General features: G+C 31.8%; 1 protein-coding gene and 1 long non-coding RNA gene across 3 annotated transcripts in view; both read right to left on the minus strand.

Annotated features, from left to right (window-relative positions):
- LOC127728007 (uncharacterized) overlaps window positions 1-15,130 on the minus strand; it is a 106,383-nt gene that overhangs the window by 39,258 nt on the left and 51,995 nt on the right. The window lies entirely within an intron of this gene.
- LOC127727991 (heparan sulfate 2-O-sulfotransferase 1-like) overlaps window positions 1-15,130 on the minus strand; it is a 64,580-nt gene that overhangs the window by 29,053 nt on the left and 20,397 nt on the right. For both annotated transcript variants that reach the window (XM_052235142.1, XM_052235143.1), the window contains 2 exons: window positions 13,680-13,853; window positions 7,241-7,326 (listed from right to left, as the gene is read on the minus strand). In XM_052235142.1, coding sequence (XP_052091102.1) covers window positions 7,241-7,326; window positions 13,680-13,853 — 260 coding nt within the window. The remainder of the gene's footprint in view (window positions 1-7,240; window positions 7,327-13,679; window positions 13,854-15,130) is intronic.

A 15,130-nucleotide genomic window follows, 5' to 3' on the forward strand; every position in this document is an offset into this window, starting at 1 on the left:
TTTTGTTAAAATCAAACTAAGTTTAATTTTGGACCCTTTGGACCTTAATGTAGACCAATTTGAAAACGGAACCAAAAATTAAGAATCTAAATACACGGTTAGATTCGGCAAATCAAAGAACCCCAATAATTCAATTTTTGATGAAATCAAACAAAGTTCAATTTTGGACCTTTTGGAACTTAATGTAGACCAATTTGAAAACGGAACCAAAAATTAAGAATCTAAATACACGGTTAGATTCGGCATATCAAAGAACCCCAATAATTCAATTTTTGATGAAATCAAACAAAGTTCAATTTTGGACCCTTCGGACCTCAATGTGGATCAATTTAAACGGGGCCCAAAATCCAAAAACTAAATACACGGTTAGATTCAGCATATCAAAGAACCCCAATAATTCAATTTTTGATGAAATCAAACAAAGTTCAATTTTGGACCCTTCGTACCTCAATGTGGATCAATTTAAACGGGGCCCAAAATCCAAAAACTAAATACCTGGTTAGATTCAGCATATTAAAGAACCCCAAGAATTCAAGAATAAAACCCCATTGAAATTGGTCAAGAAATAAGCAATTTATACGAAGTATCTTCTTTTGCACAATACTGTGGAATTAAATATTTCTTGCTTTTGCGCAATACTGTACAATTGACAATTTCTTGCTATTGTGCAATTTTGTGCTATTGGATATTTCTTGCTATTGCGCAATACTGTGCAATTGAAGATTTCTTGCTATTGCGCAATACTGTGCAATTGAAGATTTCTTGCTATTGTGCAATACTGTGCTATTGAAAATTTCTTGCTATTGCACAATACTTATTATATAATAATTTACACATCCTGTTTGGTGTGTATCTCCTACCATATCATTAGTATTTGCTTTTAAATATAAATCAGAAATAACCAACTTAAAATGGAAAATTTTAAAAGAAAAAAAAAAGGAAAAAAAGAAAAAAAAGGAAACCCCCCCCCCCCCCCCCCCCCCAAATTTTTTGAACCCCCTTATGATTCATCACCCCCAAACTCAATCCCAGCCTTCCCTTTGTGGTATGGTACCTTGCAGTACAATTTCAGAGAGATCCATACACTTGAACACAAGTTATTGTCTGGAAACTAGAAAAATGCTTATTTTTGGCCCCTTTTTGGCCCCCAATTCCTAAACGTTTCGGCAATTACCCCCAAACTCAATTCCAGCTTTCCCTTTGTGATATGGAACTTTGTAGTAAAATTTCAGAATGATCCATACACTTACACACAAGTTATTGTCATGAAACTAGAAAAATGCTAGTTTTTTGCCCCTTTTTGGCCCCTAATTCCTAAAATATTGAAACAATTACCCCCAAAATCAATCCCAGCATTCCTTTTGTGATATGGAACCTTGTGGTACAATGTCAGAGAGATCCATACACTAACACACTAGTTATGTCTGGAAGTTACAAAATGCTTATTTTTGGCCCCTTTTTGGCCCCTAATTCCTTTACTGTTGGTACCATAACCCCCAAAATCAATCCCAACCTTCCTTTTGTGGTATTGAACCTTGTGGTAAAATTTCATAGAGATCCATTCACTTAAACTAAAGTTAGAGTGCGAAAACCAATGTGTCTTCGGACGACGCCAGACGACGACGACGACGACGACGACGACGACGACGCCAACGTCATACCAATATACGACCACAAAAATTTTTTTGCGGTCGTATAAAAACAGCAAAATTTCCTTAAAATTACCAATTCAGGGGCAGCAACCCAATAACGGGTTGTCCGATTCATCTGAAAATTTCAGGGCAGATAGATCTTGACCTGATGAACAATTTTACCCTATGTCAGATTTGCTCTTAATGCTTTGGTTTTTGAGTTATAAGCTAAAAACTGCATTTTACCCCTATGTTCTATTTTTAGCCGTGGCGGCCATCTTGGTTGGTTGACCGGGTCACGCCACACATTTTTAAAACTAGATACCCCAATGATGATTGTGGCCAAGTTCGGTTAAATTTGGCCCAGTAGTTTCAGAGGAGAAGATTTTTGTAAAAGTTTACGGACGACGGACGACGGACGATGGACGACGGACGCAGGACGACGGACGCAAAGTGATGAGAAAAGCTCACTTGACCTTTCAGGTCAGGTGAGCTAAAAAGTGGATTAAACCTGGTTTTATAGCTAGCCAAACCTCTCACTTGTATGACAGTCGCATAGAATTCCATTATATTGACAACAACGTGTCAGCAAAACAAACAGACATAATACATAAAAATGTCAAAAATTGGTATATGGCAGTTCAATTTTGAGTGTTAAAAGTACATGTATCTTTATTCAAGACAACATCCATTTCTTTAATTGTCATATGATATTTTCATTAAAGTCGGTTTCATCTTATGGGCCTATTACTGTAATATCCCTTATCACTGCATTATGACTTTGATGACATTGTGTATGATGACATTGTGTATGATGACATTGTGTATGATGCATGAGGGTCTGGAATGGGGGTACTGCATTTCTGTATTGTTTAATTTTGAGGGCCAGTTTTCTCTATTCTATATGTATTTTGCCCATTATTCTACATTCTTCATATTTTAGCACCCTAATATTCTCTATTCTTTAAGGGCCTTGGCGGCCAAGTGGTCTAAGTAGTCCAACTACTGTATCACAAGCCAGTCAACACTGAGGTTGTGAATTAGAATCCTGAAAGGGGGGCAGGTGCACTCGACTCCAATTGGCTAGGATTGTCAGTTTTCCTACCGAAAGGTTGTGGTACTCTCCAGGCACTCAGGCTTCCTCCACCAATAAAAACTGACCACCACAAAATAGCACAATAGTGTTGAAAGTGGCGTTAAACACCAATCAATCAATCAATCTATTCTTTATTTTTTAACCCATTTTTCTATAGTATTGGCCTGTTATTCTCTATTCTGTAAACCCAATCCAGACTCACACACATACACAGTTATTGATTACTTAAAATATGTGTCTATCCTTTTTCTAACATCTCTGGCAGTATTTCATGAACATATCCTCATATATATATACTGCAAATGATAAATTTTTACAAAAATAATATAAAGAATAGTAAAGCTTCATAATTTATATAATAATTCATGACATTAAAATCTAGGACTTAAAAAATTCTGAAATTGTCACAAATTGGTGTGAATATTCACATAAAATATCATATGACAAATGGCCCTATACAAACACCTTAAGGTAACCAGTTCATAAAACATATATACAAAGTTTAATATTCAAATTCAGGAAAATTATAATTTATGAACTTGTGAAATTCATTAATTTAAAATATAACATATATATATATGTATAAAGTTCTCTCTCAATTTAACTTAGTTCCCATCAAAAGAAATAGGAATAAATCATTTTCTGCAATTACTTCAATTATTGTATTTGCATTACTATGAAGGTTAATGTGACTTCTGGGAAATGTTTAGATATTGTTTCTAAATGTTCCTATAAAACACATCCATATCCCACTTCTTTAGTGCCTAAGCATTTGGAAATTACAAACAGGAGTATAAAATTAAATGAGAAACAGAATTATCTCCATATTGGAATTTGATTTCAGACTTCATAGTGTTTCTTAGTTATATCCAGTGGCGATTCAGAGTGGGGGCTTGGACGTATAAGAGCTCATCTCTTCAATTGGAAAATTTGTAATTTTTAGCATAAAATTGTCAAGAATATTTCACCTTGCTCCACTTGGCAATATTTATTCAGTTTTATTCAATTACACCCCCTTTCAAAAATCCTGGATCCGCCCCTGATATCAGTAATTGCTGATCTTAGTAATATTGCTTATGAAACAATAATACCAGGTCATTGTCACAACTCTCCTTTGGGTCCATTTTTGTTAACATTTGAATTACATACGTTTTAGATTGTATGATTGTAAATTCATATAAAAAATAAATGTGGAATGTGTCCATGGGACACAGATGATGCCCCCGCTTGCATATCATATAAAGATATAAAGGGACATAACTGAAGAAAGGTAAAAGTGACGCTACCCACATTTGTACTTGATCTGAGTTTTGTGTTAATAAGCATTGTGTATAAGTTTCATAACCTTTGGTTGAGGCAAACTAAAGTTAGAGAACGGAAACGAAAAATTCAGCAATTTTTATGTTTATAAAGGGGCATAACTCAAGAAAGGTAAAAGTGACGCCACCCAATTTCAAACTTGGTCTGTATAATGTGATAATAAGCATTGTGTATAAGTTTCATAACATTTGGTTGAGGCAAACTAAAGTTAGAGAACGGAAACGAAAAACTCAGCAATTTTTATGTTAATAAAGGGGCATAACTCAAGAACCGTTATCGTGATGGCACCGAATTTCAATGTTGATCTGTGTTTTGTGGTAATAAGCATTGTGTATAAGTTTCATAACATTTGGTTGAGGTAAACTAAAGTTAGAGAATGGAAACTAACTTTGGGACGTACAGACGTATGGACGGACGTACGTACAGACAAGGGTAAATCTTTTGCCCCCTCTGCTATGACAGGGGCATAAAAATACAATGTGTTGTATACTGATAGAAATTCAACAGTATAAAAGTACACAAAATTTATAAATTTTTCAACAGCAATATTTATCTACAATTGCACATGTTTCGATCAGAATTGCAATAATTCATCAATCATTATTATTCATTGTGCAAGTTTTGCATTTATACATGCCAGCATTGAATTCTGAATTTAAAGTATTATTTATATATAAATAAGCTGCGGGATGTGCTTAGGACAATTGCTGCCAATTTATCTAAATCAATTTTCCACTATATCTGCATTATAATGTTTACAATTAAACACTTATTCATCTTCATTTTAAATGCTTATTGAACGACAAAGATAAATTCTCACCGATTGTCATGCACCTAGACTGAATGGGTTTTCTGTTTGTCTTCAATTTCCATATAATAGTCTATTGTTTGCTGTTTCATGTGAAAGTGCTTTGAAATTGATTTCATGAAATCATAGTGCATAATTTAGTATCGGTCCTTTTGAAATGTCAATTGACAACACTAAAATTGCCCAAACATAAAGGAAAAATAGAAACTGTAAAATTAAAAGTAATTGGAAAACTGCAATGAAATAAACAAACATTTTACATAATTGTAGAATTTATTGAACCACAAAATTAGAGTTGCATCATATCGTGTAAAGTATAATTAGACTACAAGGTGACTCAATTTGGGCAGCTTAGGCCAAACAAATTTTATTCTTAGATCTTTAATTTTTCCTATGTATGGTAAAGAAAGTCTCACTTAACATTCAAATATTGGCAAGCAAAAATTGATGAAAATTAAGCATATCTGAAAATGATAAAGATACTTCAATAGTGCTCCAAATTGCATGTTGGTAAACTCAAATCTTATAAAAGGATTTAAATCTTGTGAGAAGACAAAATTTTAATTTGTTTCATTATGTTGTTTTTCACTGAAAAAGGATTTTTTTTTTTACTACTCTTTCCAATTAATTCAATTATAATACACATTGTGAAATAAGTCATAAGATAAACTTTATTTTCAAAACAACATGCCAAGAGATTCTTGAATTATGGATAAACATTACGAAACTGCGTGTTCATGTTCAAGTTTCAAAGCAGAAATTTTTTTTAAAGCAACTTTACAAGTAGCCCAATTAACCAGTTTAAAGATTACAATTGCATCTGCATGTTCAGCTGTCTAAGAAAAACATGCACATTCTTTAAAATTTAACGATGGCATGTGTATTAGCATCAAGCTAAGTTGACATACTTGTTTATCTTGTTTTATGTTACCAACCTTATAAAAAATACATCATCAAAATATTGTTTATCTGAAAACAAGGATGGCCTCATGCTGATCTGGTGACAACATCGTGCCAGTACACAGCATGATTAGGATGAAACACCCTTTTATAACTGGTTTTCACTAATTATCATGAGAAAATTTTTTATGTAGTACAGAGTAAAAATCCAGGCAGTTTTCTATTTTTTTAAAGACTAAATATTGACCTCTAGATGTTGGTTTTATTGTGTTGCTGGATTTCTGACTCATTCATTTTTCCCTTAATCTATTTTAATATATACTGTGTATTCATTATTATTTGTGGGGTGCCAATTATCATTGATTTTGTGGATATAGCTAAAGCACAAATTTCAATGTTCAACAAAGTACAAATTTTCTGTAGGCTTGAATGCAGTCATGAAATCAAATATCAACGAAAATGCAATCTTTCTCCAATCAACAAAAATTTGTACCCACGAAAATAAAGGAATCAACAGTATATTTATGCTATCAGAACAAAGAAATATACAAACTATAACCATGTTGCCACATTGATTAAGGACTTAGGTTCCTGTCAACAATTTAAATATTTATAAATTTTTACTGCACTCATTTGTTAATTCAAAATATAATTTGACACATTTCAAAATTGCAGTTTGAATTCATCATTTCAAAATAGTGAAATTCACACAACTTTTTCACATAATCTTTGAATTGTCTACAGAAAAAACTTCCATTCTAATTTGAGAACTTTATTTTACATTTCGTATGTTCAGTTCAATTGCAATTTCAAATCAACAGATTTATAATGAAGTGGAGAAAAAACTTCCATTAAAAAAGAAATAAAAGATGTATATGACATTTTCTGACCCCCAGCCAGATATAAAAACACTTATCTTTCATCTGCATATGGATTTTGTAACAGTAAAATAGATACTATCAGAAAACTGTCCTGCCAAACAACATAAAAACAAGTAATAAAAGTGAATCGTCTCAAGCAATTTAGTCCAAATCCATTTTAAGTGTAATAGATTGTAACTTCCTACGGGAATTACGCCATAAAAGGCCAGGAAATTGAAGCAAAATATGGACAATGAAAAAGTGACTATTTCAAACTTCAAAGAACAGTATGTGTCATAGATACTATTATCTTTCATGTTCAAAGATTCATTCTCCATTTAAAATCAATATGTTGTTTGCAGTGAATTTCAATGCAGCAAACTCAAAGTCCACTGATAATTCAGCATTAGCTCAGCTACAAGTAAAACCAGACTGGATTCATTAAAGAATCTCTATCTATTTCAAAGGTGCCTTAACCATACTAGGAGAAATACAGAATTGTCATGTGACCATAGTATATTGTTGGTCCATACTATTATAATATATTATATTCTTTGCTAAATTAAGGAAAAATCAGGTGACCATGGCACATAGCTGATTTTATATTTTTCAATAAACTACTTACTTTGAAAAATCTAGGAAAGCCAAATGACCATGATACATTGCTGGTTTCATACTATTCCATCGCGTCACATTCTGTACGAATCGTACCTACAACATACATTTCAACCTCACTATAATCATGTGATATAAAAACAAATAGAATCAAGAATCAAATCTTCTTAAATAAATTGCGAATATGTCCATGGGACACAGATGATGCCCCCGCTTGCATATCATATAAAGTTATAAAGGGACATAATTGAAGAACAGTAAAAATGAGCCTACCCAAATGTGTACTTGATCTGAGTTTTGTGGTAATAAGTATTGTGTATAAGTTTCATAACATTTGGTTGAGGCAAACTTACGTTAGAGAACAGAAATGAAAAATCCAGCAATTTTTCCATTTGTAAAGGGGCATAACTCTATAACAGTAAAAGTGATACCACCAAAATTCCATCTTGATCTATATTTTGTGGTAATAAGCAGTGTATAAGTTTCATAACATTTGGTTGAGGCTAACTTAAGCTAGAGAACGAAAATGAATTCCTTCGTGTCTAAATGAAAACAAGTCCATAAACATGTTGGATCTTGTTTTGATCTTGACAACAGAAAAACTCAAATCGCAGCTCCTATCAATGATATATCTTAAGAAGTTCAATAGTTGACTTTTTTATATGATTGTGCCTACAGATACCTTGAGAGATGTTTGAATGACAACATTTTTGTCAATGAAGTAATTATCAACAGGCTATGTAGAATACATTATTAAATAAATGGGAAATGTGTCCATGGGACACAGATGATGCCCCCGCTTACATATTATATAAAGTTATAAAGGGACATAACTGGAGAACAGTAAAAGTGACGCTACCCAAATTTGTACTTGATTTGAGTTTTGTGGTAATTAGTATTGTGTATAAGTTTCATAAAATTTGGTTGAGGCAAACTTAAGTTAGAGAATGGAAATGAAAAATTCAGCAATTTTTCCATTTGTAAAGGGCATAACTGTAAAACAGTATAAGTGACACCCCTAAAATTCAAACTTGATCTGTATTTTGTGGAAATAAGCATTGTGTATAAGTTTCATAACATTTGGTTGAGGCTAACTAAAGTAAGAGAACAGAAACCAACTTTGGGACGTACGTATGTACGTATGTACAGACGGACAAGGGTAAAACTTAATGCCCCCTCTGCTACAATGGGGGCATAAAAATAATGGAAAAATTCAAGTGATTGCTTTAATAGAGATAAGAGCACAAATTAATTTTTTTGGCAGAAAAAGGAATTGATGCCTCTACATTTTTTCATATAAAATGTAAAAGTAGAACTCAATTGTAAATTTTTGGACAAATTACAGAAAAAAATCAGAAATAACAAGTATCTTAGTCAGGGCTGTATTTCACTACATTTTTTTAAATCTGCCAATTCTATTCAATTAAAGTCAGATTCAAATGCACATGTTACGAGGGGGGATTACTATCATATATGTCTCAGGCAAAGTTGACCTTAGATGGATTTGGCTATTATGTTTAGGTTCTTTTTGGTCATATAGCTCTTCAACTGTTTCAGTCTTATACAGCCTTGGTTATCAAATATTCAGCTTTGGGCGTTCCTGGTGAAGGTAAATCCAGAAAAGCGTTTCGGACGCATGCAATTTCAGTTACCATTTAATTGTGACATCACAAGTGTTTTCCCAAACACACCCTAACCCTGTAACTGTTGAATTAATGTACTGGTTTATAAATAAAAAAGTGTCTATTATGTAAAGCAGCATTGTCATACTTCAAGTAGTTCATAAAGCTACATACACAATGATACAGATATCTGGCCAACATTGGTGTACTTGAACTTGTGGTTTATGTGACACTTTCCAAGATAATGGGTAGCAATTATGCCAAGTTCATTACTATACTTCAAAGGTTTTTGTAGGACAGACAGATGATATTTTGAACCCACTATAATAATCTAATACCTTAAATTTACTTTTTTATTTATTTTTTTGTATTTATTTATTTCAATTTCTTGCTGTAACCAACTGTTTATAAATATTCAATTTTGACCTTGTTCAAATATACAGCATGGCAAATACTACTGTATCAACATATATATCAAAAGTATTGTACACACAGAAATCTGAACATATGTAAACAAGCAATTACCAATAGACAACAATCAAAGCTATGAAGTTTTCCAAATATACTTTTTCAACCATGAACTATTAAATCAAAGGAAAATGAAGCAGGTGGCAATTGGTGAATTCTGTTAGAGTCAATTATGTTATCTTGAAATTTTTTGAAAGAAAATAGCTAAATTATTAACAATAACCTTGTAATAGTAGAGGTATAGCTAGGTCCCTATTCTGAGAAGAAAGAGAAAGAGAGAGAGGAGTGGATGCAAATCCCAAATTTATCATCAGGAAATTTACATATCTTAACTTAGGTTAAGGTCTTCCTTTCTGAAAATCTTATCTGCTACTGTATATCATATATTTACACCATGATGTTTTTAAAAGTAATCTGATAACCTGCATTTATCATGCTTTGTCCTAAATATGGCAGACTTCCTGCATAAACCCCCTTCTAAAAATAAATTTTTGACAGCTATCATTTGGCATTAACCATATTATATATATCCCATCAAGATAATGCCCTCAAGGGAATATATGTATTATGTGCATTGCAAAAGAATTTTTTACTTATACATTTTGTACATGCATTTATACAAAAGATCTTTTTACAAAAGATTTTTTACAACTGTTTTTTTAAGAACATATCATGTCTCATTTTCATACCATAGAATTTTATTAGTAGGAATTAATCATGTATAAAATTTTAATTATAGAAGAATTATAAATTTTACATTTTACTTTTAATGTCAAATCAAAGAACATGGTGGCCTAACAGATGCATGTCTAATCTTTTACATCAAGTTAATAGCTTTTTTATGTAATTTCTAGCGCATGTATAAAACTCATAAATAACAACAATAGCAATCATTCATAAAAACTTCATTTTTGATAAATTATGCTCACATATTAAATCAATAAATCTATAATAAACTTTCTAAAATACAATATAACTGAAGTTAGAGGTTACTTAAATATAAACAGTTCAATAGTGAATGATGATGTTTTACATTGTGTAGGAATCAACATGCTGGTTTTAAGACATATCATGGTAACCATCCATCATTCGGTAGCAGAAAATAGACTTGATATCTTCCATTTTGCTGATAATTTGCAATTAAAATAAGATTTATGAGGGATATGTCCAAATTTCATTCTTGAGAAAAGAATGTTTCAGACAGACCAAAAGTTGTTTGTTTAATGGACTTCAAGTCAAGGTCATTTTTAAATATAATAATATTATATATAAGAATAATAATGAATCCACAGTAATTGTTCACGAATTTTTGAGAAAATCATGCCACTGACATTAGGATTAACTTTAAGTCTTAAATTGTCTTAATACTTATAGTGGTTAATCAGGTGCACTTTGCCAGTTATTTTTTTAGGAACAGAAGACTTGAACATCGATGATAACGGTTATTCTACCCTTATGCAAAGTTCCAAAGAAATCCACTAAAAAATCTTGGAAAATTACAAGTAACAGAGCTTTTTGTTTGTATAGGTCAAGAAGATATTTGTCAACCATAATTTACAGACCTTCCTACAAAATTCTGAAAAAAATACAGAATGTCCGACGCCACAGTGCCAACGTGATTGGTGTATGACATCAAAGGGTCAAGTGTTACACATTCACAAATACCTTTCTGATACATATTTAGTCAAGAAAAATAAATTCTACATTTCTAATTATTATAACTACAGTATTGAGCATGACAAATTTTTGGTGAGATCAAATTAATATTATTACTGGGATTCATTTTTGTTTGTGGGATACCCATTTTCGTGGATTTCAAGGGCATATGTAAACCATGAATTCAAATATTCAACAAATTAAAGGCTAGTATACAGACAAAATCACAAGATTAAATATCTAGGAAAATACAATTTTTTCTCAATCCATGAAAAATTGATACCCACAAAAGTAAATGATTCAACAGTATGAAAAACATTTGAAATAGATTCATCTTCATCTGATTTGGTGCATTAAGAGTTTGAATAAACAGCTTTAATTCAATATTCTACAAAATTTCCTTTCTTATTCCGTTTTGTAATTTTTTAGATAAAATAAATTTCAAATCAAGTAAAAATTCCTGCAGTTATCTCATTCAAAATCTTCTGAAATTGATTACGAGATGGTAAATTGTTGCCACCAAGGGATTTAACAACAGATAATGTGAATTGCTCAAGTTTAATCAATTCTTTCTTAAATGTCAATGATGAAATATTCTCCTTTAAATGATTTAACAATTTTAAGTTTTTTTAAGGTATTTTAAAGTTGGAGGGTGTTCCAAAATTACAAAAGCATTCAATTGTACAAAAAGTCTTTGAAACTACACAAAGTGCACAAATAAAACCAAAGATTAAACATTGTTAAATAATCTTTTGTGAATTATTTATAGATTGATTGATTGATGTTTGCTTTACGCCACATCAGCACAAAAAGGTAAAAAAAGGAGACGAATAGATATAATATATCTTTATAATCTACAACATATTGTGAATGTGGATGTTAAATCCATGGCGAAAGTACAGAAGGGACCAAAATTCTGAGGGGTCTTTAGGTGACCTGTTGCAAAGAAGGCAAAACTATTCTGTCCCTTAAACAAGTTTTTTAACTTCCATCTTTGTCAAGCTGATTCCTGGGTTTATTTTGTTCTTTTCTAAAATATGAGGCCATGGATGAGGCCCTTCATTTCTGTATACTTAAATTTGTTTGGTCATTTTTCTCTATTCTTTATACTTTAGCACCCCATTTAGGTATTATTCTCTATTCTTTACTATTTTGGCCCAATTTTCTATAGTATTGGCCCATTATTCTCTATTCTTTACTATTTTGGCCCAATTTTCTTTAGTATTGGCCCATTATTCTCTTTTCTTTACTATTTTGGCCCAGTTTTCTATAGTATTGGCCCATTATTCTCTATTCTTTCCTATTTTGGCCCAAAATTCTGTAGTATTGGCCCATTATTCTCTATTCTGTAAACACATATCCAGACCCTCAAATGCATGAAATATCACTGTGAATTAGAGTACTGTAAATTCAGAAATTATTTTATTAATGCAAATAATGCGACTACTTGAGTATCGCAATAATAAGAACTCGCATTCTGATATAAAATACATATATCTGTATGTAGCTTTTCCTAAAATTGCAATAATCAAACTCTCATTTTTGTAAATTCTTTAAAATTAGCAATAATAAATGGATGCAATTATTTCTGAATTTACAGAACTGGACATGAATTTCTAGCCCTTAATAAGAGCATTCCAAACACAAAATATGATTAATTGCAGCAGTTGCCATGCAAGTAAACAAGTGAAGTTTGATGATGCTGGATCAAACAGTTTTCTATAAAAAAAAAACCAAATGAATGCTCTGTTAATCAATAAGGCTGGGCGTTAAACAAGCAACAACCAATCATTGATCAATAAGGAATCAACTTAGATCATTGGTGAAACTTGGGTAATGTTATTTGAAAAGTTTCATGACATTGTTCAAAAGCGAGGCGAAAGATACCAAAGGGACATACATTCAAACTCATAAGTCAAAAATAAACTGACAACACCATGGCTAAAAAAGAAAAAGACCAACAGACAAACAACAGTACACAAAACACAACATAGAAAACTAAAGACTGAGCAACATGAACCACACCAAAACTGGGGGGTGATCTCAGGTGCTCAGGAAGGGGTTCTCCTGAATGTGAAATTGCTTAATACCATTTGTTTTCTCAGGTCACAACTTATGGATTTTTTTTCATTTTACCTATAAAGAAATGCCAGGAAAAAGGATAGGGTTGTCTTGCAGTTGGAATCAGTTCTTATATTCAAATGTTCTATGTATTTTGGTATTACCTAAGATCGATTTGAGGTGCAACTCAATGATTTGTGACTATGTACAAAAGCATTACAGATTCAGACATATAATCCTAGTAAGGGCAGGCTAACAAGCAGGGTAATCTAACACTATACCTGTGTCACAAACACAAACTTTTAAAAATTCAATTGAACATTCAACATTCGAATTCGTCACTCTTAAAAAGGTCAAAAGGAAGGCTTTTCCTACCCAAGGTCGGTGGTTCTCTCTCTCTGGACACTCCAACTTCTTCCACCAATAAAAACTGAAATAGCATGATAGTGCTGTAAGTGGCTTTAAACACCAATCAATCAATCAAAAGGAAGGCCACAAAGATAGACTCAAAACACCTACAACCCAGTTTAGCTTTGCTAATGGGAACAAAATTAGGGAATTTAGGCAAAGCAATATTCCTTAACTTTTTTCATAACTGAAGTCAAAGGTAATAACAATTTTCTGATTGTACACTTTACCTACCTGGTCAGATAAAGGCAAAACATGAATATTCTTTGTAGTATTAACATGAAGAACATGGAATTTATTTCTAAAACACAAATCGTAGGCAATGCCGGCAAAGGATGTGCTGCCTGTTTTTGGTACTCTATTGTAGATTATCACCAAATCTTCATCTGTTTTACCACTCAGTTCAACCTGAAAAATAATGATTGATGGAATGATTACGACTTTAGTCAAGTTATAAGAAAAGACCTGAAAAAATAAACAAGAATCTTACAATTATGTAATTTATTTTCGGAAGAAACAATTCCAGTTTTATAATTCACAAGATGTACTATAGAACAGACAATTAATCAACTGATGTTCTCTTTTTATGTAAATGTCTCTTATTTGGTTGTGTGTACAGACAAAAACCTGTCATTTTATAGACATTCCGATTAATGCTGTCTATGAGAAAGCTGATATCTGGGAATTAAACGAGATGAATCATATTTAGTAATTTGATATTGACCAGTTATTGGCACTTTCTTTTGAAATATTAACCATATATAAGAAATTTATCATATTTCCATACTTGAACAATATGTTATTAAATACCTATATGTTATAAATGACACATTGTACATGCCTTTATCAACCCTTAAATACACTTTCTCGTTTATCCTGAAACTATACATACATCTCTGTTTGCTTGGGTCTATACTTTCTTTATTTAATTATCAATTATCATTTTAAAATGTCATCCTAAACAAGCATGACATATTTGCCACTGGACATTAAGCAACCAACAATCAATCATTTTAAAATGTTGAGAACTGGGTGTCTTTGTTGTTATACATCAAAATGAGGTATGGTAAGTTTGATTTCAGTTGCTGTCAACTTTTTTAACCATTCAAAGTGTATTGGTGTACACTTTTAAAAATCTTGTTTCTGTTTTATACATTAAACAAAGTGACTTAAGGAAACATCAGTAATATGAAGATCAAGTTTGTCCATTTGAAATATTACAGTACAAAAGGAAAGAGAGTGATGAACTGCTGAATATCCAACTTTTTTCTTTAAATTAAGCAAAACAAAAGAAGAAATTTATTCCACACCTTTATTACAAATGAATGGGCCGATGCCAAGTGTCAAAATGCATGTAGATCACATACCGTTTGACAAAGTGATAAAAAAAAGTCTGGAAAATTCTAAGCATACATTTTTCATATGAACAATTATTTCACCTTTGAATAGTTACATTGTCTAAACATGCAGGAAATAATTGCCACTGGATGTTAAGCAACCAACAATCAATCATTTTGAATAGATACATATTTTTTTCTGAAACAATGTTAATTTCAATTAGTAAATTAAAGAAACATTTAAGTGAATATTAACAATAGGTATTGGCTGCAGGGAATAGAGTCACTATACAAACAACAGGTACACAAAATGAAAAGTGGATGAACTTCCAAGGTTCAATTTTTATT

Source organism: Mytilus californianus, unplaced genomic scaffold, assembly GCF_021869535.1.
Source record: "Mytilus californianus isolate M0D057914Y unplaced genomic scaffold, xbMytCali1.0.p SCAF_2, whole genome shotgun sequence".
In the NCBI taxonomy this organism is placed as follows: domain Eukaryota; kingdom Metazoa; phylum Mollusca; class Bivalvia; order Mytilida; family Mytilidae; genus Mytilus; species Mytilus californianus.